Source organism: Nilaparvata lugens, chromosome 6 (genome assembly GCF_014356525.2).
Source record: "Nilaparvata lugens isolate BPH chromosome 6, ASM1435652v1, whole genome shotgun sequence".
NCBI classification, from domain to species: Eukaryota; Metazoa; Arthropoda; class Insecta; order Hemiptera; family Delphacidae; genus Nilaparvata; species Nilaparvata lugens.
Window position 1 is genome coordinate 48,426,503 of NC_052509.1, and position 23,454 is coordinate 48,449,956.

Genomic DNA, 23,454 nt, shown 5'->3' on the forward strand with positions numbered 1-23,454 from the left:
GTAATACTTTCAATCCAGGTTCAGCTCTTTGTTGTTTTGGTGGTTGGACGTCTGACTTATTACAAGATTTTTCATGAAGTAATAGATTGTGAATATTGGGGAAATTATACCCACAATCAGAGCATATATCACTAAAGACTTCATGGCATATATTTACATGTCTCTTTCTACTATCAGGCCTTGAAAAAACCTTCCCACATTTCCCACAGATAATATTCATTGTACTCTCAAAATCCGTATCATTTAAGAATTTACAGCAGACTTTTTCATGGTGGTTCCTTGAGGCTACTGAATCAAATGAATTACCACAATAACCACAAATATGATTTCCAGCCCTATAAATATTGTCCCTCACATGTTTTAGCATGTCTGTGCAAGTTGAACATGCATGTGAATTCAAGACCACTGTGAGATTTAGGCTAAAGATGATAAGTGGACTGTATACAGAAATGAAGTGGATTTGAATGAAATTGTTTTGTATGCGTTATTCCTCAATGAGGATGAAACCAAACCCCACATAAAAAATTGGAACAAGGTGACCGCTGTGTGTTCAATCATCATTGAAGACAAAACGGTCTGGTAGTTCAATGCTGCTAAATTACATTAATTTACAGTTAAATTAGATTTTGAAATAAGACAATAATGATTCCACGAGCCGATCTTTGAAGTTTATGTATCCAGAGATTGCTAAAATTCCGTACAATTGAAAAATGGTGAGTTTTGTTAGCCCAAAATTAAAAATTTCTGAAGATTGAGATGATATATTGAGATGTCACTCAAAACCAAAGCTAAACGAGGAAAATGCGAGACACTAAGCACAAAGGAAGTATTGTAGAAGGTCTGATTACATCAAACATCAAACAGAGAGAGTCTGGTTAGAGTGATGGAAGAAAGTGCAAGGTTAACTAGACGAGAGAATGGACTGAAAAGTGGACTCAAATCAACTCAAGTGGATAGCATAACCTATAATCTTTATTAATTCATAACTCTACCTTCATTGTATTATCATTCATCACAATCATCATCATCACCTAGGCTTAAAATACTTCTAGAAAGTCGCCTTTGTAAAATAATAATAAATAAATAAATAAAACAAAAATAAAAAATGAAGATTCACAAATCTTAATCAACTGTTCTAAAATAACAAGGAAAATGACAAATGAACTGGTAACCCTATAGAGAATGGTGAGCCAGTCGATTCTGATGATGCCATAGCGCAGATTCATGACTTGGCCTACCACTACGCGGAGTGTGCGGAGGACATCAGGTTATCGGACAGGGAGGCCATTGCTTCTTTCTTCAGTGACTGTGTGGAGAATCGTAACTGGCATAGTGCTGTTGGCTGTATGGGGATAGGAATCAAATACGTTGTTGAATCTTGTGTGGGAGTACTCTATCTGAACGACGGACGAAGTGTGCCAAGAGCCCAATACATGCCGGTGGATGAAGAGGCCCAGCGAGAGAGTCTGGTTAGAGTGATGGAAGAAAGTGCAAGGTTAACTAGACGAGAGAATGGAAGTGAAGGTTCAGCTTTTGAAGCATTCGCGGAAATCGGTGAGCGACTCATTGCTAGCGCGGGTAACTCTGTGAGATCGGGTAGGACAGAGAGAATTTGAAAGAGAGCAAATGCTAAGAAAGATGGAAGTTGACAGATATTACAGTGAACGACGATACCTGGCTGATCAAGCAGAGGATAGGATCAATCGCGGAAATGCTTTGATGGAGAAACAAAGAATGAAGGAAAGGGCAAAATTCATTCTTGAGGGAGAGAAGCTGAAGGCTCACTTAGAGCGATGTACCACCAGCTCGGCAGTGCAGACAGATGAGAGAATGCCAGGAGCTTTTGTGATCGATACAGACAAGCTAAGGTTGTCAAAGACACAGGCGGCAAGAGCGATTCTATATCTGCAGGAACAGACAAGGAGACTTAAGGAATATGAGAAGCAGAAGGTTCTAGATTCTATGGAGGCAAGGACAGGGGAAGAAGATGCAGTGATGATGACAAAGGATAGGCTAGAAATAAGGCTTAGAGGCGGCGCCAATGAAGAGGAAGATACAGCATTTGAGGATAATGCCAGTTCAAAAAGGAAAAGATCTGAGGACGAGGCTGAGCCTAACAAGCCGATCAAAACAGACCCGCTGGTGGATGTGATGGATAAAATTGAAGCGATGTACAACTGGTTTGAGGACTCCTTAACGGCAAGAGGGAGTAAAAAGAGAGTCGAACTGGAAGTGGGTAAAAAATGATAGATGACCTAAGGCAAGCTGGAATGAGGATGGCTAAATCAGCCAAAAGTGAAGGGTATGAGGGCTCTGGGGATCTAAAGGCTTCTATTCGAAAGATTGTTCGAGAGGAGCTACAGGAGGCACTAAGAGGAGAGCTGGTGGAACCTAGGCAATGGGCTAGACAGACCTTTGCCGAGGCTGCTAGACAGCCGCGTTTGAACATCCCCAGGGCCCCCTCCCTGAAAAGGGTCCCACAGATGCAGGAGAACATCGTCCTGATTTACCCTGAGCGGAACTTAGAGGGGAATCCTAAGCTAACATCCGATGAGACAAGGAAGAAACTAGTGGAAGTCATCACACCAGTGGATGAATTCATCCAGGTTAGAAATGTAAGGAGAATAAGGAATGGAGGGGTCCTGGTGGAGACTAGCAATAAAGAATCTGCAGAAAAAGTATGTGCGGCAGTACCCCCACAAGGGAATAGTGGACTGAGAGCCAAGGAGATAAAGAAAGCACTTCCTAAGGTAATGATTTACGATATTCCTGGTGGCAAGACTGACGAAGAGGTCTTAGAGAGCCTCTTGAAGCAGAACCATGACGGGCTAATTTCAAATGACGAATTTTCCCATGGCTTCAAAAAAGTTAAGAGCGTGAAGGCCAGGAATGATGAGACACACTGGGTCGTTGAATGCTCTGCAGAGGTTTGGAAGTGGTTGAAAACCAAAGAAAGAGTATATGTTGACTGGAATGCCTGCAGGATCAAGGACTATGTGGATGTGGCCAGGTGTTACAAATGCCAAGCATATGGGCACGTGGCCAAATATTGTAGGGAAAGGCTTGTCTGCAGTCACTGTGCTGGGGAGCATGATTTTAAAGAATGTCAAAACAAGGCTAAGGATGCGGTGTGCGGGGCATGTAAACGATACGGGCAAAAACACGACCATTACATTCTGGACAGGGACTGCCCGGCATACCAACGAGCAGTGAAATTGAGTGTTAGTAAAACCGACTATGGCCAATGAATCGCTAGATGGTAGACAGACCCTTGTATATAGTTTCCCCTTTAGACCTAAGGAATGTGACCTCTGCAAGGCATGGTTCCAAAAGCCAGGTGCTTTGTTCAAGCATCACCTGGCAATGCATTCGGACGTTGACATCCTGTTCGAGTGCTTCATGTGCCTCAGAAGATTCAAAAAGCCGCACGCTGCTTCCTGCCATATGCCTAAATGTAGGGGACCTGTAGAGGATGCAAGTGAACATCTTTGCGAACTTTGTGGTGATAGATTCGCTACGTCGGTGGGTCTTACGCAACATAGGCAGCACAAGCATCCAGCGGAGCGGATAACTGAAAGATCTGAGGACGTCAGGGGGGCGAGGGGTACTCGCTATAAAGTCTGGTCGGCTGAAGAGGATGACATCATTGTTGATTACCTCAGAACTCATGTGGGACAATCATACACCGGGGGACTGATGGAGATTCTCCAGGGCAAGACCGCCAAACAAATAAGAGATAGAGTTGTCATACTGAGAAAAAAAGGTTTGGTCCCTACTGAGAGATATCAGGACCAACCACGGGAGGATGAAAATCCAGCAGTAGCTCCATACGAAGAAGAGGAACAGGTAGAAGACCTGAGAGTATTGTTTGAAGGTAGCTCCTGGGCGGCTGATCCTAGAAGAGTATGGCTGAATACGGAGCAGACCCATCCACTGGCAATAGAGCTTCAAGAAAGATGGACAGAAGGTCCCCTTAGTCAAGGTTTCTTGGACTGTCTGGTGGTCAGATTAACGGAAGAGATAATAGCCAATAGAAATGATGGTGAAGGTTATCAGTGGAGAGGAAGGAGAATGCACGGTAATGGCAACCGGGCTAGCAGAAAAAGGAAGAGATATGCTAATGCTCAGGAGCTGTTTAAGAAATGCCCTTCAAGGCTGGCAGAGTTATGCAAGACAAACCGTCTGGCAGGAATGCTAGAAGTGCTCCCGGCCCAGCAGGTATTCGCCTGTTTAAGTATGTTTAACGTATGTCGGAGAAGTGTAAAATACCTGGGATGACATCAAGGCTGCTTAGCTCCGCATCCACATCCTCGACGTCCTGGGCGTTGTCACCACTTCAGTCCACGACTGGAATTACTACCGTTGCGATGCGGTGGGAAGCTGAGGTTAGAAAAGAGGCCAACGATATCCTCTCTTCCGCCAATTTTTGCTGCAATTTCTCAATGTTAGAATCCTGCAGGAGCCATTTATTCTTCTTGGGTCTCGAGCATTCCTCTCCTCGTAACAGTTGGTCATTACAATTTATTTCCTTGACCGATAATTCCAACAATCCCCCTGAAAAATATTTTATTTCATGCATTTGTTTATTTAAAAAAATATTTTTACATAAAAATGGTGGTACAGTGAACCAATTATCATAGAAACACGTAATTAAATTGAGCAAAAACAAATAGAAAAACAATAATTACATAAGAAATAGAGCTGTGAAAAAAGTATAACTCAGTAAGAATGGAAAATTCAGTCCTCATGATCTCTTCATTTATTTAATAGTGTTTTGATAACTTGAAATTTGAATCTTGTATAGTTATCAGTTATCATGGTTGTCTTTGTTGAGACAATTTCCACATACTGTTGAACGTCACATGAACAAGACACATGCGATTTTTGCAGACTCCACACTGTGTCTTCTCTCCTGTCTGCTGCGAGGGCAGATTGAGCATATTGCCTGTCTTCTTTCTTCATTTCTGGGATTTGATACCGGTAGTTCTTCTTGTCCAACACTTCCCTTGTGGGGAATCTTGATTATCTTGTATTACGGCTGTATTGGATTATCTTGTTGGAAATTTTAGTTATTTTGGATTATAATCAATTATTATATTTTAATAAAACTGAACTTACTCTTCAGATGTAAGTTTCAACATTGATATGAAACCAAGATCTGGACTCTATCCTATATCTGGAGATAATATACATTACTACAGTCATATTTACTCTATGTCTCAATTCTTTGAGTCATTTCATATGACAACTAAATAAACCTAAATCCAATTGTGATTCAAAAATAGAATTTGCTTCAGTTTTCCACTTTGTAACCGGCTTCTCCTCTCACTTGGGGTGTACCCAGCTATTGAAATATTAGACAAATGAGTCGTCCAGTTGCAAAACTCGATATGTCTTTTTTTAAAAAATTCAGAAATGGCAAAAAACTTTACACTGAAATGAAATGAAGAAGAACGCCAGTTATATTATTAATGGAAATAGAATTTATTATTATTTCAGTTTCAATAACTCTAGTACTGAAAAGTTTTGCTCAGGTCTATGCACTTGATCATTGAGTACCTGAACCTACAGTTTAAAATAAACAGCACTGTCAATATGCCTATACTAGAGATTTTATCAATTTTAGTTAGCTCCAGTTTGTAAATTGGCAGTTTACTAATTTTATTTGTAATGATGTGCGGTGCTCACACATTTTAGGGACACTATGTATTTATGGGATTTGTAACATGATTATGAGATTGGTACTGTACCTATTTGCGACCAAATAAGTAAGGTCTATGACTCACCCTCAGCCACCAACTAAACACATAAAATTGAATGTCTAGTTAGTGAAAACAATCACACTCACTTTGTGACGTTTGATTGCTGGCAATCGCGAAAATATTCTACTGAATTTTGTTGAGCTAGCAGCAACTGTATGGTCCCGTTAATGAAGCATTCATTGCCGTTATTTGATAATCCAAAAATGCCAGCTGAAAAAAACAATATTGATAATGTTATGTTTTACTCACAAGATACAACATACGGAAGGACATGATATTATTTAATCGAGATGGAATCAATAAGATATTGTCAGTTCCACATGTGATCTTATAAAATTAGATCTAAAGAGAGGGTAAAAGAAGTTGCCTCCTTATTTGACCGGCTAGAACTAAATTTACATTAAGTGGAGAGTTGGCACGTGCATCTTGCCTTGGAAGGGGTGGGCACCCCTGTATTATGTCACTGACGATGACTACATAGGTGTTCTAGCATGTTTGTGTTTTCCTCTAACTAAATTCGTTGTATTTGACTCATCTTTGTGGTTTTATTACCGTAGAAATTATATTAATTATATGATGGCAGTGGCATATCCAGGGGTGGATATGGGGATGTATTCAACCCCCCCCCCCGGAAATGGAACCTGAATTTCCATTTCTTGAATTTCTATTGGTTTCTTAAACATATTAATTTATAGAATCCATAGCGATTCATCTGTTCAATAAATCTGGCAGCATGGCATGATTCCAAACCAACCAATTTCGTAAACAAACTTAATATGGTAGCCATGGTAACCAACTAAATCTTGGTTGTTTATTCTTGCTGCTTGTTGTGAAGTTCAAGTTTAAGGTTATTTTCCTACGGTACTGACATTTTTCTTGAGTTATTATTATAATTATGGCAGAGAAACGAGAACGGGGCAAGAATTTTGCAGAGGTTGAAAAATAACAATTAGTAGAGATCTTCCTAAAATACAAAAATGTAATAGAATATAAAAAGATATAATTATAAAATATTCAATAAACGATAACAACAAGTAATGGGATGCAGTGAGAAAAGAATATAATATTCTATCCAAATCATCATAAAAGAATTTAATGATAATGATAATCAAACAATAATAATAATGAATTTGATTCTGAATTAATTTTGGTTTTATTGTTGTGTGTACCATTTCCTCTTTAATTTCAATTCTGAAGATTGTAGCAATGAAATTGTCTCAAACAGCAAACTGATTTCGTTCTATTTCTAATTGAATTTGATCAAACTCTTCCATAACTTCATCATTGTCCATTAGAGGCTGTTCTTTTTGCTGGATAGCTATATTATGAAGAACAGCTGTTGCTGTTATTATTGTAGTATACCAGAAACCAGATGTTATGCAAAACAGATGACATAAATCAGTTATAATATTTAATAGTTTGTTGATTGGAATTCACTCTATCCTACATGTTTTAAATAGAGATTACACACGTTGAGTATTAATCTTTGAGACTTATTTATTTCTAATATTCTACATGGCGCAGTCGGTAAATAAAAACCACAGCAAATGTCAACCATTCGACGGAACAACCGAAGATTGGATATATTGGCATAAAAGGTTCAAGATTTTCCTACAAAATGGAAACATCAAAAACGAAGAAAAAAAACAAGACTGACTACTTGAGAATCTGGGACCGCAACCATTCAAGATAGTTTTCGATTCTATGCATCCGACCCCCATAAACAACATTGGATTTAATGATGCGATAGAAGTCTTAAACAAATACTACACGAAACCACAAGCACCTCTATCCCAGAGAGTTTGTTTTTCTCGACGATTCCGGAATGAAGGTGAGACCATAACTCAATTTGAACTAGATTTAAGGTTTCTCACAGGAAATTGTAATTTTGGTGATAACCTGGATGAACGCTTAAGAGATCAGTTCATATTAGGCATCAACAACGATAGTTGGCAACTTGAGTTATTGAGAATGCATGCATCAACACAAACAACTTTTACAAAAATAGTAGAATCAGCAAAATTGCTAGAAACCGTTAACCTTCAACAGCAAGAAATTAAAAACAGTTCTACAAATTTGAATAGAGTAAAAATTTCTGATAAACATCAGGCAATGGAATCTAACCCTCAAAAGTACAACGAAAAATATGAAAAGAAATCGACTCTAAAATTGAACAAAAATACACATTGTCTCCGTTGTGGAAACCGGCGACATTCTGATGGTGTCATGTGCACTGCAAATAACAAATTTTGTAAAGCTTGCGGAGGTAAGAACCATTTTGCTAGAGCATGTCTAAAAGTAGGGAACGCTACAATTGTAAAAGACAAACAGATAAATCAGGTCTGCGAAAATTTATCAATAGAAGATGACAACCTGTCACTTTCTGATATTGAACATATAAGAACTCTGGAAAAAGGCTGTAAAGTAATGGTGAACGTTAAACTCAACAACAACACAGTGAAAATGCTGTATGATCCAGGTGCCACTTACAGCGTTATTAACGAGAAATTATGGAAAAAAATTGGAAGTCCCATTTTAAAACCAACAAGAAACCTCACGGCATACACAGGGATTGACATTGAAACACTTGGAGAAACACATATAAATGTCAATGCTTTTGGTGACTCCAGGAAATTACCAGTAATTGTTATAAAGAAAGATGACATACCTTTGTTTGGACTTAATTGGGTCCTCAAATTCAATCTACCCTTACCTCCCGGTGCTGAAATATGCTCAGTAAAAAAAACGATAAGCTCTCCACAAAAAAGAACTCAGTTTTGGTAAATAAAATAATCACAGATTTTTCTGATGTTTTCAATCCAAATCTGGGAACAATAAAGAACTGCAAGGTACTTTTCCACATGTCAAAAAATGCCATACCAATAGTTGCAAAACCACGTCCAGTTCCGTTTTCCTTAAGAAAAGCAGTAGAAATGGAACTACAACGTTTAGTAGACAGTAATGTACTATCACATGTAAACACAAGTGAAGAACCTATCACATGGTCCTCACCAATAGTTATTGTGGTGAAACCTACAGGAGCAGTCCGGATATGTGCTGATTTTAAAACCACCATAAACAAGTTTATAAGTCCAGACAACTATCCCCTACCTAGGTTTGAAGAAATCACTTCAAAACTTACAGGAGGGAAAGAATTCACAATTATTGATTTGAAGGATGCCTATCTACAAATGGAAGTTGATACTTCTGTACAAAAGTATCTCACTATTTCTACTCATAAAGGATTTTTCAGATATTCACGCCTTCCTTTTGGGATAAAAATAGCAACAGCAGCTTTTCAGTGTAAAATGGATCAAATCTTGGCTGGCTTGGAAGGCGTTGCATGTCTTTTAGACGATGTAATAATAACAGCTCCCACAAGAGAAGAACACATTAACAGAGTCAGGGAAGTGTTAAAACGTTTTGAAAACAATGGACTTCGAGTACAAACCACAAAATGTAAATGGTTTGAGGAATCAGTAAACTATGAGGAATCAGTATTCTGTGGGACACAGAATAGATCAAACAGGTATACACCCCACAACTGAACACATCAAAGCCGTAGAAGATATGCCATCACCGAAAAATGTCAAAGAACTAAGATCCTTCTTGGGATCAATCAACTACTACAGTAAATTTGTTCCACATTTACAATCACTGTGCGTTCTGTTACACAAATTACTTCAAAAAGGAGCAAATTGGCATTTGAATAATAAAGAAATTGAATCTGAGAAAAATTGTGTTAATCATTTATAGATATCACCAAAAGAAACTTACATAATAATTTGAAGATCAGTATTACTGATTCTTGAAGATCGATGGTCAACTGACAAGTGTGACCGACGGCTTAATGTTGGAATTTTCCAAGACAGAGCTGATCGACTTGTTAGGTGCGATTCAGGCAATGTTGCAGCTAATATTAGAAATAAGAATGGACCGACTGGTTGAGTGCGGACCATGTACTTAAATTACAATGAAAACAAATGGTAAAAAAGAACGAGGTAAAATTCCAAGTAGCTAGATTTATTAACAGTAAAATCAGTTGACAGAAAAAGTTTTGATTTGGTAGTTTGTGTTGTTTTTCGATGTCTGTCCTTCCGACAGGGTGATGTAATTTCATGCAAGAGATTGCTGGAGCAATCAAACAAAAAATAATGAACTGTCAATCAATTAATTTGTAATTAATTAATGTTAGATTGAGTAGATTCAAAAACAAAAAAAATGTAGGGAAATTTATTAATCTAAAAAGAACGATGCTAAGGAGCATTAATGCACAAGATACAAGAATTACAAGGAGCAAATTGATGCTCAGAAGCAAAGGGGGTAAGTAAATATTCAAAACAAGAATTAGGCCTATTAATTGATTAACCAAACATTAATACAAATTTAGATAAGTGGCAAGTCACAGAACAAGCTGACCTATCAAGAATGTCTCAACGCTGAGATAATGTTTCAAATCTACATTAACGAATGTGAAAGGTTCAGTGTACCAATAGGCCTTAGCCAAGATTAAATGTGAATCGACCTTGTGTGGCAATTGTAACAAAATAATAACAAATGAAAGACAAGATTAAAAAAATATGTTTAGATGTAAGTTTAGTTTAGGAGTTTAGGGAACCTAACCTACAAGGAAGCAAATTGATTTAGGTTGATTTAGAATGTGTTTAGATTATGTATTTAAACACGAATTTAAACAATATGGAATGACCTCAATAAAAGAATGACAAAGACAAAAATAAATGTAAAAGAGACAAAGTACTTAGCTTAAAGATTTGAAGAGCAGGAACAACTACTCAGGAACAAGACCCCATGGTCTAGTGGCGGGCTAAGAACAACAGGCTAGCGGAGGCACTCTCCAGAGATTCTGCAGGACAGAATGACAACTGCAACGATGAAGACCTCAAGGAAGGTAGAGCAGGCGGTGGCTGCGAAGAACAGGACCTCGAGGGAGGAAACAGGACGACGGCAGGGCGATGACTGCGAAAATGATGACCTCAGGGAGGCGGAGACTTGGAGTAGTTCGATATTGTGCTGAGGCGAATGAAACTTTAATTGTAATGATTCAGTGAGGCGCAAGCAAAGCACAGAGTTCACAGGGGAAGCTACTGTTACAAATTTGGTTCCATGGAGGCAACACAAATTAATGACCTTGATTTCTATATGTAGACAATCGAAGGTGAGAATGCTCTGGCCCTAGGGCGGGTGATCAGAGGCATAAGATGAATGAGTTTAGTTCACTGGGGAAGCTAAACTAACCTTGACGAGACAGTCGAAGGTCCGATGAGGAGCTTGAGTCCAAGGAGGCAAACAAGTCACGAGATTGAAATGAAATGTACACTCACTGAATCAGAAACTTTCAAGAGTTCATTGAAGATGGAGTTAGAGATGAATGAAGATGTAGATGAATTTAAAGTTGAATATTGGGAGCATTATCCGGTTGAATGCTGGCAGCATGACGACACAAGTTCACATAACTTTGGACAAACTACTTGGAAAAAATTAATTGATGCCGAAAAATATGTACAGTTACATTACGAACAATTAAGCACCCATTGGTGATAAAAATTTAAGTAGATTCTCACATAATTAGAGAAAAATATGCAAAAAGAGAATTGGTTGAAGTAGACACGTTTTACATTCTGGACGATTCGATCGAAAAGACGCCGTGAATGTTGCCAGAGCGTTCACTACACCCCAAAAAATATTCTACTACTCCCCAAACTGACTGATCTGGACCAATGAGAAGCTAGCATTTCGGGCGGGAGATGACGAAAACCCAGATATTTGTAGATTATAAATGAAATAAGAGTACCAAACACTCACTAAAAATAAAAAAGGACAATTGAGCACAAATTACATATTAATAATTGTCTGAATAACAATTTGAAAAAGATGCTATCCTAGCTGAATAACCTCAACAAAACGGCGCGAAGTAGACAAACCGAACGCAAAAAAAGTAGACTGACAACTCAAGATGCCAAAGACTGACAACGAACAGTCGTACAAAGGAACCAACGACAAAACATTCAAAAACAATGAAATGGGACAAAAAATAATAGGTGAAATTCAACATAAGCTCCCCACGTTTAGGCGCACGGAGTGAGGCTCAATAAGAACACGAGAAAACAACAAAAATAATATGTTGAATTGAGCAAAACTAGCTACAATGCACTAAGTAGAACAACAATTGAGCAATGAAAACGAATTGATTAAAAATACAAACTGGATACAAAAAGAAAATGTACAAGAGTGCTAAAGAGCACAGATCAGAACAGATTATTCTGAATCAGAAACATCCTCGTCCATAGGGAGAGGTGCTAGGCTTGCAATAGAGCGAGTGAATTCGCCAGTTGAGGGTTTTCACCTTGACTACTCTAACTTTGTTGTCTTGTCCGGGAAAGGTCTCGATAATCCTAGCCAGTTTCCAGGTGGATTGGGGCGCACCAGGATCCTTTAAGATGACAATAGCACCAACTTTGAGATTTTCACAATTAGAAATCCACTTACTCTTTTTCTGGAGCGTTACCAGATACTCTTGTGACCATCGTTTCCACAGTTCTTTCACTGCTTCCTGTAGTTGACGCCAATGTGAACGATTATCGACGTGGGTGGTCGCAGGTGCGTGAAAAGGAAGAGCCATGAGGGGCCTACCAATAAGAAAGTGAGCTGGCGAGAGATAACTCAAATCATCTGGATCTTCCGTGAGCGGAATCAAGGGTCTCGAATTAAGGATGGCCTCAATTTGAGTTGCGAAGGTGTTGAGCTCTTTATAATTCATGATGACATTGAATGTATTGACACGTAGAATGCGTTTGAAATTCTTTACGGCGTTCTCCCAGATACCGCCAAAGTGCGGAGCGCGCGGTGGGATGAATTTCCATTCAATATTGAAGACTGTTGAGAAATCTTGAATTTCACGCTGAAGTGCAGCAGACATTAAGAATGTATGAAGCTCTTGAAGTTCGTTATTGGCTCCAACAAATGTTGTAGCATTGTCAGAGTGGATAGAGAAGGGTATCCCTCGACGTGACAAGAAGCAGCTGAGTGCGGCAATGAAGTGCTTAGAAGATAATTCAGAAACTACTTCTACATGGACAGCATGCGTGACAAGACAAACAAAAATCGCGAGATAAGCTTTTGAAAAAGAGCGAGATTTGGGGCCGCCAACACGAATGGATAACAGACCCGCATAATCTACACCTGACTTGTAAAACGGGAAATCGGCATGAATGCGTGCAAAAGGGAGTTGACCCATCAATTGTTCAGAACGATGAACAGTGAACCGGAAACAAAATTTACACGATTTGATTACATTTTTGATCATACAACGTGTGGAAGGTATCCAATAACACTGTCGAATAGCTGTCATAGTTGATTGAACGCCAGCATGTTCCATACGATTGTGATACGAAATGATGAGTGCACGCGTAAACTTGTGTTTAGCGGGCAAGAGAATTTGATGCTTGTAATCAAATGGGAGATTGGCATTTTGGAGACGACCGCCAACTCTTAGAAGTTTATCAGTGTGGATAAACGGTGAAAGGCATTTGAGTGAACTGTGATTAGACACCTCCAAATGCTGGTTCAATTGTTTGAATTCATCAGGGAAGGATTCACGTTGTACAGTTTGAAGTACCTTGATTTCAGCTTCCTGAATTTCAGCAATGGACAAATCACCTCGAATTTGTTTCAAATTATCTGCTAGATGTGGAAAATTTTTGATGAAACAAAGTACGTAAGCAACAATGCGCAATATTGTATGAAAATTAGAAAAACACTTAATGATGTTTGAAATTATACAGGGTTGTACGCGTGTAACGAACGCTGTAACTCAAATTCAAATTCAAATTTATTTCTCAAAAAACATACACAATTATAATAATTAATATTATAACATATAAAAATAATACAAGAAAAATACTATTAAATATATAAAATGATCCCAAAACTGCAGTATATTATTTTTTTATGTCCATCTATGTTTAAGGAGTAGCCTACAAGGTAAAACCTGTGCGTAGACCTAAGTTGCAGTAATATATTTATTCAATATAAACTAAGAAATTGAACGAAAAAAGAACAAAGATTAGTGGAACTTACACACAAATATAAGTTTGTAGATTAAATTAGATAAAAGTTAGTAAAACACAATAATTATTATTCTATGATAAAAAAAACAAAACATAAAAACAAGAAACAGTTGGTGCTTAGAAGATTTTTTCTTCAGTTTTATTTGATCTTATCCATTCCTCAATCTCGCAATTTAGTTTTTTGCTCCGGCTTGTATTGGCAACAAAATGAGTAGGAACAAGATTTATTATCCTCTGTGATAAGTAAGTGAATTGTCTTCTACATACATTCAAATCCATCCTCTCTTGATGGAATGTTTCTCTAATAGGACGTAAATTTAAATTCAAGTTTCTTTCACGAAGAAGAAATTTATTTTTATTCTTCTTAATATATATTATCAAATTTTTTATGTACAGCTGTCAAACAGTTAGTACTTTGAATTCATTGAAAAGATCGCTTGTAGGATAAAGTCTGGGTTTGCCTAGAATTGTTTTAATAATATATTTTTGAATTATGAAAAGTTTTTCAAAATGAGTGTTCAAGGCTCCACCCCAAGCTCTTATTCCATATTGTAAGACAGCTTGTGCATAAGAGAAGTAGATTAATCGGGCTATTTTCAAGTTATTTAGTTCTCTAATTTGATGAAATTTATATATTAGAAATTTTATTTTTAAACACATGCTGTTTATATGAATATTCCATCTCAGATATGGATCCAACAGTATCCCCAGGTATTTTACTCTGTCCTTTTTTCGAATTTCAGGACAAAAGCAGTGATTTATTGATTGTTGACAATTGCAGTTTACTTGGTGTATTTTAATACTTTCTATTTCATGAGGTTGTGTTTGGGCATTGGGTGAGAAAGTCATGAATACGCTTTTAGAAGCATTTAAAGTAAGCAGATGTTCATCGAGCCAAGATTGTGCTACTCTTAGACCATTTTCTGCGCTAAGGCGCACATCCTCCCAGGAATTGCCAGTGAAAGTGAGAGCGGTATCATCAGCAAAGGATACGATTGAGCAGTTCCCAATGTCAACTTTAAGAAAATCATTAATATAAATTTGGAAAAGTATTGGTGATAAAACAGTGCCTTGAGGCAGACCATATTCAGTAAGTTTTTTATTACTTGATAAAGTATTCAGCGTAAGTAGTTGATACCGTTCAGTTAGATAACTATTGAATAGTTTGAGAGGTGAGCCTCTGATTCCAAGGTGTTCCATCTTCTCTAATAATCTTGACTGGGATACAGTGTCAAAAGCCTTTGCCAAGTCTAAGAAAGTTGTTAAAGTTTTCTTTTTACTGTTGAAGTTTTCAATTATTCTTTCCAAAAAGTCGGATATTGCATCTTCTGTTGATATGCCACTCTTAAATCCATACTGATTTCTATTGATAATTCTATGTTTATTCAAATAACTTACTAGTCTCTTCTTTATAATTTTCTCCATTATTTTAGCTAAATTATTTATTAAACTTATTGGGCGATAATTTGAGGGGTTTGATTTATCACCTGATTTATAAAGAGGAACAACTTTAGCAACTTTAAATAGTTTAGGAAAATAACCTACCAAAAAACATTTATTTATTATCATTTTAAGAGGCTCTACAATATAGGAAGCTATTTTTTTCAGACAGGCAGAACTCAAATTGTCTACTCCTGGAGAAGAGTTACTTCTGAGAGAATTGATTGTGTCTATTATTTCATCATTGTTTGTATCAGCCAAATAAAATGAATTGAATGAGGGGATTGACGAATCGGCATGAGTACGTTGTCTAGGGCTGTTATTTATTATTTTATTAGCATATAATTGACCTACATGCGTGAAATGGTCGTTTAGAACTTCGGGATCTATATTGGGTATTTTTTTATCTCGTTTTATATTCAATAGATCATTGATACACTCCCATGTCTTTTTCGAATTGCCTCTGCTTTGGAGTAGTATATTATTATAGTAGTCATACTTCGATTTTTTATCATGTTGTTTAATGTGTTTCTGTAGTTTTTATAAAGTGATTTGAGAAAGTTGTTTTGAGGCTGTTTTTTTAATTTCTGATGCATTTTATCTCATTTTCTCATTGACGTTATTAATCCTGCAGTTATCCAAGGCTTGAGAGGCTTTAGTTTCTGTGGTACAATTTTTATTTGGGTTGCATTTCCAATCTCAGTGGATAATGCATCAACGAATAATTCAACAGCATTTTCAATATTCAAATCAAGTTGTGATGCAACCTCGGACCAATTGTACTTCTTAAGATTATTTATCAAATCATGGTAGTTTATAGATTTTCTAGTGTTAACACTTGGTTCAGTTCTACCAGTATTTTCTCCAAGACCAATGTTTATACAAGTCAGATAGTGGTCAGTAATACTTGTTTTCATTATTGATCCAATAATAGACTCACAAACATCATTTGTTTTTCTGTAAAATATGTGATCAATACATGATTGGGATCCGTTTATTTCTCGAGTAGGTTTATTAATGTAGGATTTAAAACCTACAGTTCAGTTCTACCAGTATTTTCTCCAAGACCAATGTTTATACAAAAATATGTGATCAATACATGATTGGGATCCGTTTATTTCTCGAGTAGGTTTATTAATGTAGGATTTAAAACAATTTGATGACAAAAGATTGAAATATTCATTAACAAAGTTTGTGTTACTGTTTATATCTATGTTTGTATCACCAATGATTATTATGTTTTGACTATTTTCATGTTTCAAGTAATCAATGCAATCATTCAGACTATTGAGAAAAATTTGCAAATTAGAAGAAGGTGAACGGTAAATAGTAACTATTGTGAATTTAATATTTTCATCAGGTATACTGACACTCAGTATTAGAGAATTACATTCGAGTATAAGAAAATTTATGTTTTCAACATTGAATGTGTTCCTAGTAAAAATACAAACTCCATAGCATTTATTCAGTCTACCTGGTACACTATGAATTGAATAATCATTCAAACTGTGATTAATTGTGCTATTGTTAATCCAAGTTTCACTAAGTGCTATAAAATCAAATTTAGTATCACAATTCCCTAGAATATATGCTAAGTTATCAAAGTTTTTATTCATGTAACTGGTCGTGTTACGACTACATTTGTAGAAATTTCTTTCCAAGTCGATGGTTGTTCTTTTAGCCATGAGGGGCCATTCCACCACAGACTATTAGAATTCAGTGCACTAGGCGAGCAGCCTCTAGAGACAAGGTCTGCTCGATTCTGACTTGATTTGACATGGTGCCAAGAAAATTCTGACGTTGCGTTTTGTATGGCAGAAATTCGTACCGAAACAAACACATCGGAGCGGTTAGGAAGAACTTTCAACCAATCACAGACGATTTTGGAGTCAGTCCAAAAGTGGACACTTTCAAATTTCAATTTGGAGACAGCAAGTACTCTAGTGACAAGCTATGAAGCAAGAAAAGCTGCTTGGAGCTCTAGACGAGGTATTGTAAGTAAAGGTTTGATGGATGCAACTCTAGATTTAGAAGTTAATAATTGAATGTGTATTCCATGAGGAGATATACTACGGACGTAAAGACAAGAGCCATAAGCATGCGCGCTAGCATCATAGAAAGCATGCAGTTCCAGGGTGACGTCCGTATCAATAGGAAGAACACATCTTGGAATTGTAATGTTAGAGATATTGGGTAAGTCCTGTAATATACTCAACCATTCAGCAAGTAAATTGGAGGGCAACTTGTCGTCCCAATTGATTTTAAGCAACCACAATTTTTGAAATAAGATTTTCGGTAGAATGACTACTGGCAAAATGAGCCCTAAAGGGTCAAAAATGCTAGAAATGCAAGCAAGAAGTTCTCTTTTTGTAAATGAGGTTTTTTGAATAACTGATGAGACACTGGATGAAATTACAAGCTGATCTGAAGTTGAATTCCATATTAGACCCAATGCCTTCACAACACTATCATCAGAGTCTGACAAGGGTTTTGATGAAACAGTTTCAACAAGATGTGATGGTAAAGCATCTAATACTTCCGTGGAATTGGATAGCCACTTGCGTAATTCAAATCCACCGCTGGCAAGTGTGTGCAGTAATTGTTGAGAAAGGTCAATGGCCTCTGAGACGGTTGAACAACCACTAATTAGATCATCAACATAGAAGTCCGATTTAATCGCTGTAGTGACAGCAGATCCAGGGGAACACTGAACATCAGCTAAATGATTTAAAGTAGAGTCGCCAAGTAGGGCACAGAGGATGTACCGTAAGACACTGTGTTTAAAAAGTATTCCTGAACAGGTTCATTGAAATCAGATCGCCAAAAAATTCTTTGAAATGTACGATCTTCTGGGTGTACAAGTATTTGTCGATACATTTTAGTGATATTGGCAATGAAGGCTACTCGATGGGTGCGAAAGCGCAACACCGTTTCAAAAAGTTCAGGTTGAACAGTAGGACCTACATGGAGGACATCGTTAAGTGTAGGGATGGGTATCGGTTGAGGACTTATCGATATATCGGTTATCGATATATTTTTGCTTCAGTTATTGATATCCGATAAATATCGGTAGAGAACTATCGATATATCGATATATTGGTAGAAATCTATCAATATATCGATGCTCAATGTGATGCTGAAAGTGGAGAGCAAAATTTGCTGCCAACCTGCCATTACCTAACTTACCCATTTTAGATTTAATTAAAAATCATTTTAATCATTTAATTGAAAATCAAAAACATCACACATGATCGCGGCTATTCCATTGATATCATTGGAATATAATATATTTATATCAATGGGCTATTCACCCTGAACAACTGATCCTGATCCTACAGAAATCAGAGTATCTTGATACACAGGAAATGGGTAGCTAGGTAGCGGTTCGGTCTCCACATATTTAATTTAAATGGAGCTTTTAGAAGGTTTTGTTGGAGATCCTGTTTGAAATGAAAAATAAAATTACGTTGTTTCAACATCTATGTCCCTCATGTGAATCCAAATTCATTTCTTTAAATGAGAAGGTGGTGATGTGATACATTATTTTGACACAGAGTTCCAATAAAAATTGAGTGATGAAAACCACACATTGATATCCATTCATTATCATTCCTTAATATCCTTTCAATATCATTGAAAGCTGGAGTGATTTTAATAGTTTAAGGAATATTCCAACCTTGCTACTCATCTTCTGTTGCTTGTGAATAAACAATAATCAAACATAAAATTCTAAACATTTCAAGAAAGAGTTGAAAGAGCTGTCACTTGTTTTCAAATAGCAATGTTCATACCTACAAAATATTATTGCATCCTAATAATGAAAAACACAGATTTAGACCATATGGTCACTAAACCAGGATTGTTATAAATAAAATTTGTGTAGAAATTGACAAGATCTGTATTTTACATTATTATGGAACGTTTCTACAATATTAACTCTAGTTCAGTTAGATTATTGCATCCAATATTTATCATCCGCCTCATGTAGGAAGAGGAGTTTTGAAGCCATGTCCTCTGTGAGTCGATTCCTTAAACTATTTAAAATCACTCCAGCTTCAGAGAATAATCTCTCTGATGGAACAGAGGTTGCCACAGCAGGTACGTACTTAAAGAAAACCTCAGATAGAACTGGATAAGTACACTTCATCGATTTCCAAAAACCCACCGCGCTCTGCTCCATCTTCTCATTTGGTGAGTTCAAGTACATTGACAGCTCCTCAGGAATAGAGAAGTGCTCTTATCTGAAAATAAAATAAGGGCAATATTGTATTTGAAGGAGTCAAAGAAACTTGATGCATCATATTGGATACTGTTCCTAACTAAATGTGCACTTATATCATGCATATCAATTATTGACAAAAATAAAAATAAAATACCCATTTTAAACTTTAAAAATATTATTTTAACACAAAGTTTTGGAGTGAGCTAAAGCTCCACAACATGTTAGTGTTGAAATAATATTTTCAAAGTTTAAAATAGGTATTTGATTTTTATTTTATATATTAATTTCGAAATAGCCCTAAGTGTGAAGTTTAATTTTCAATTATTGACTGTACAAAGCAAAGTCTCTGATACTCTTCAACTCTCAACTCAGCCTTTTGAACAATTTACATAAGGGTTGTTCTGCAGTTTAAGCCAAACGAATAGACTGATTTTCTTGAAATTTAATTTGAACATACTGTAATATGTTGTTCAATTATCAACTGACTTACATTTATAGAATTTGCAAATTCGTTTACATTTCAATATATGACAGTCATCTATTTCAAAATTTTACTGTTAAAATCACCCAAATTTTTAATAATTAATTGGATCAGGATAAAATTGACCTCAATCTTCTAAGTACCCAAGGCTGTATTAGTCTATTCCATATGTCTCATTTTCCAAAAATTTGAAATTTTTGGAATATTATAATTTTTTTCAGTTACAGTCCAATTTCAGCTTTTTTATCTTTTCAATTGTGCTTCCTAGCTTAAAATTATACAGGACTTTTATTTTCCAGCGCTTTCTACCAATCCCATTGTAAATTATGATCTACCCAATAAATGCACAATTTGTTTGTGTGTGTATCATGATGTGCTTGGGTGTGCATAGTGGAGGGCTTTATTGGTGTGTGTAGGTGTAAGTGTACTGTGTTTGAGTGCACAGTCTAGTATTCTCTGAACTTCTAGTATCTTGCTAGTCATTATTAAATTGAGACAAATCATGATTCCTTGGAATTCATTTGTTAATTTAAATGGGTTAGTATTTCTAAACCTCATTTCCCCTGTATTTGAGTATTTTTGAGGCAGTTAATGTATAATAAAGTGTAAAGCATTCATCAATATGAGAAGAAAAATTGTATGACTAGTACCTTTATCAGAGTCATCAGATGAGGGGGAATCACATTCCTCTAGTTGTTCACTGAGTGATACAGTTACATCTTGCATCAATCTGGAGACCGCATTTACTGCTCTTGAGCAGGCCACCTTGTCCAGGAAATATTCCTTCTTGAAACGAGGGTCAAGCAATGTGGCAATTCCAAGTAGATGCACATTTTCAATAGCTCCCAATCTCTTCTTGTGTTGTGCCAGAATTGATCTCTTCAAGCCTTCTCCAATCTCATGTTTAGGATTGAGAGATGTGAGCTCTTCAAGCAGTCTGCTGGCAATTGGTATTGGCATACTGCTTGTCAAATACTGACCAGAACTAATTTCAAGTGTTGCTGTTTGAAGCGGCTGAAGCAATTCAACAACTTCTTGTAGTATTTCCAATTCCAATGCCAATATCATTGGAGGCGCTGATGTAAACCGATTCACAATGTCATTAATGAATGGACGTAGCTCCAAGAACCTTTTCAGCATGTCATAGGTTGAATTCCATCGAGTTGGGACATCTTGGATCAACTTCTTGTCCACTGTCTTCCTCAACTCATCACTTGCAGCAACACTGTGGTGGAACCATGTCACTATTCTGCTCACTTTTTTGAGAATTTCTTCTAACTGAGGCACATCAGCAATACCTTTAGTGGCCACCAAGTTCAGAGTATGTGCGAAACAAGGTATGTGTTTTTTCCCAAAACATAATTCAACCGCTTTCACAATGTTAGCAGCACTATCTGTCACTACTGCTGTCGTTCTCCCCTTATTGATCCCCCATTCCTGAACTATGTTTTCAAATTGACTTGATATGTATTCTGATGTATGGCGTTCATGAAGGTCAAATAGTCCCAGTGAAGCTTTCTCAATACAGTTGTTACCTTCATTGTAACTGCTATTCAGGTCACAATAATGTACAGTGAAACTGAGATAGCTTCGATTTTGAGAGTCCGTCCATATGTCTGTGGTAAATGAATAATTTTGAATATTGGCCAATTCACTCTTCAACAAATTGGATATCGCAGAGAACTTATCAGAAACAGCTGAACGAATGGTTTTCCTTGAAGGGATTTTGTAGAGTGGAGCTATTGTCTTGATAAGCCTTCTAAAACCTTTGTGCTCCACGATTGATAAAGGTTCAGCATCCACACAAATCATATAAACTATTGCTTGTGTGATAGTTGAGCTGGCATCTCCTTGTTTGAATGATCTTACTCTGGAAAATACCTCCTCAATTCTCATTTGTTTGGTCCTGCTAGGTCCTGCTGTGCTACTGGTCTCACTGGAAATACAGGGATCATCTTCATCACCACTGTTGCTTACTGCAGAAGTAGAAGGTACTGTTGTAGATGTGGAAGGTACAGATGCAGATGTGGAAGGTACAGATGCAGACGTGGAAGGTATAGATGTAGATGTGGAAGGTACAAGGGAAACTTCAGGGGTCTTCTTTGCTTTGCCTGTAACAAAATGAGAAAAAATTATGTTGAGTTTGATTTTGATAACTTGTTTACTCTCATGAGCTTCAAATAGTATATTACATAACAAAAATGTGGTGAGATGGTGTTTACTGGTAATGAATAATATTCATTATTTATTGTTCATTCTGAGTTCAAGTTTCTAGCTCCTTGCACAAACAAATTATTACTTATAAAATAACATAAGTTACTTTTATCCGGTTGGATAATTCTTAACTTAGCTATCATTGGTTGATCCCAACTTATAAATTTTTTCCATTATTTTTTAATCATCATCCAAATTTTCTTAAAAAAAAAAACAGATTAAATCAAGTACTGGTTTCAAATAATTACATAATTTTAGTCTCTTGAGTACAAAAAGATAGTATTGGAATCTACATTCTCAATTATACCTAATTGAGACACCTAATTATTCAAATTTATCATATTACACCAGGGGGCATGGAGTGCCCCCCAAAGCCCACAAAAGGTGTCCGGTTTTTTGACCCAAGCAATATGGTAGCCTAATCCTAGTATTTTCAAGACTTGAAATTGACAGAAAATATATTCAAGTTTGTATTGGCATAAGTATGCATACGTAACGATTTTATTGAATAATTATAGATTGAATAGGGAGTTTATGACACTCGCCTGATTCCTTAAAGAAATCAATAAGATCCTTAGCAAATTGACAACTGCTGATGGCCGGTGCATCGCTTCAATCTTACCTCTGTCTATTTTATATTTTGAATGGAAACAGCTGAATTTTTCACTGCAAACTAGTGAGAAACCAATCAACAACTAGAAAATATAATGTATATCATATATAAATAGCCTACTGTAAATAAGAAAACAGCCAAGTACTCTTATTATTTAACTTATGGTCAAAGTTGAATGTAGGCTATCCGATATTTGCCTATTTGGGGGTGGTCGATATACGATATTTGAGTAGTTTACCTTGTTAGGTAGACTGGTATTCAAACAAGTAAAATAGGAAAATAAAACGTTGTAAAATGCTAAGGCTGAGCTCTTATGGTTATGGTAGTCTATGAATTATGTAGCCTAAGATAAAATCCAACTACAGTAACAGGCTAACAGTATCAACTATTAACTATTTACTCACCTGAAAGTTTTGAGTGCTTGAACTGTATATGACTCCGCAAATTCGACGTGTTGCCGGAGGTTTTCACTGTAATTTTACAGTAACGACATTTTGCCATGCCATTTCCCAACTTTTCATAATGTTGCCAAATGTCACTGTCGGGAAATTTCAGTAGATGACACAAAATTTGAAATAATTGAAGATTGATTTTGATTGCTAATGATAGCATTACAGGGCACTGAACCCATAACA

General features: G+C 36.6%; 2 protein-coding genes across 4 annotated transcripts; both read right to left on the reverse strand.

Moving 5' to 3' along the window:
- Positions 1-4,418: 4,418 nt before the first annotated feature.
- Positions 4,419-23,359, reverse strand: LOC111061420 (zinc finger BED domain-containing protein 4-like). Of its 3 annotated transcripts, XR_005571653.1 has the most exons (5): positions 23,224-23,359; positions 20,643-22,103; positions 19,396-19,530; positions 5,849-5,972; positions 4,419-4,554 (listed from the first exon to the last, which is right to left on the reverse strand). XR_005571653.1 is itself a non-coding variant. In XM_039430993.1 (3 exons), exons 1-3 carry the CDS (start codon positions 23,318-23,320, stop codon positions 19,487-19,489), a joined length of 1,602 nt encoding a protein of 533 aa, XP_039286927.1. In that variant the 5' UTR covers positions 23,321-23,359; the 3' UTR covers positions 18,280-19,486. The 3 variants fall into 3 exon arrangements, 2 of the variants coding, with proteins under 2 accessions (XP_039286927.1, XP_039286926.1); XM_039430993.1 differs by lacking the exons at positions 4,419-4,554; positions 5,849-5,972 and having other exon boundaries at positions 18,280-19,530; XM_039430992.1 differs by lacking the exons at positions 4,419-4,554; positions 5,849-5,972; positions 19,396-19,530 and having other exon boundaries at positions 20,299-22,103.
- LOC120352040 lies at positions 12,049-12,699 on the reverse strand. The gene has a single exon (XM_039431475.1). It carries the CDS (start codon positions 12,697-12,699, stop codon positions 12,049-12,051), a length of 651 nt encoding a protein of 216 aa, XP_039287409.1.
- Positions 23,360-23,454: the final 95 nt, after the last annotated feature.

Bases quoted from the DNA above. Each gene is read 5' to 3' on its own strand.
- LOC120352040 (XM_039431475.1), bottom strand. From the start codon at position 12,699: ATGTCTGCTGCACTTCAGCGTGAAATTCAAGATTTCTCAACAGTCTTC.
- LOC111061420 (XM_039430992.1), bottom strand. From the start codon at position 23,320: ATGGCAAAATGTCGTTACTGTAAAATTACAGTGAAAACCTCCGGCAAC. The intron at 22,104-23,223 runs GTGAGTAAATAG...ATTTTGTTACAG, and splicing joins CAAGCACTCAAAACTTTCAG to GCAAAGCAAAGAAGACCCCT.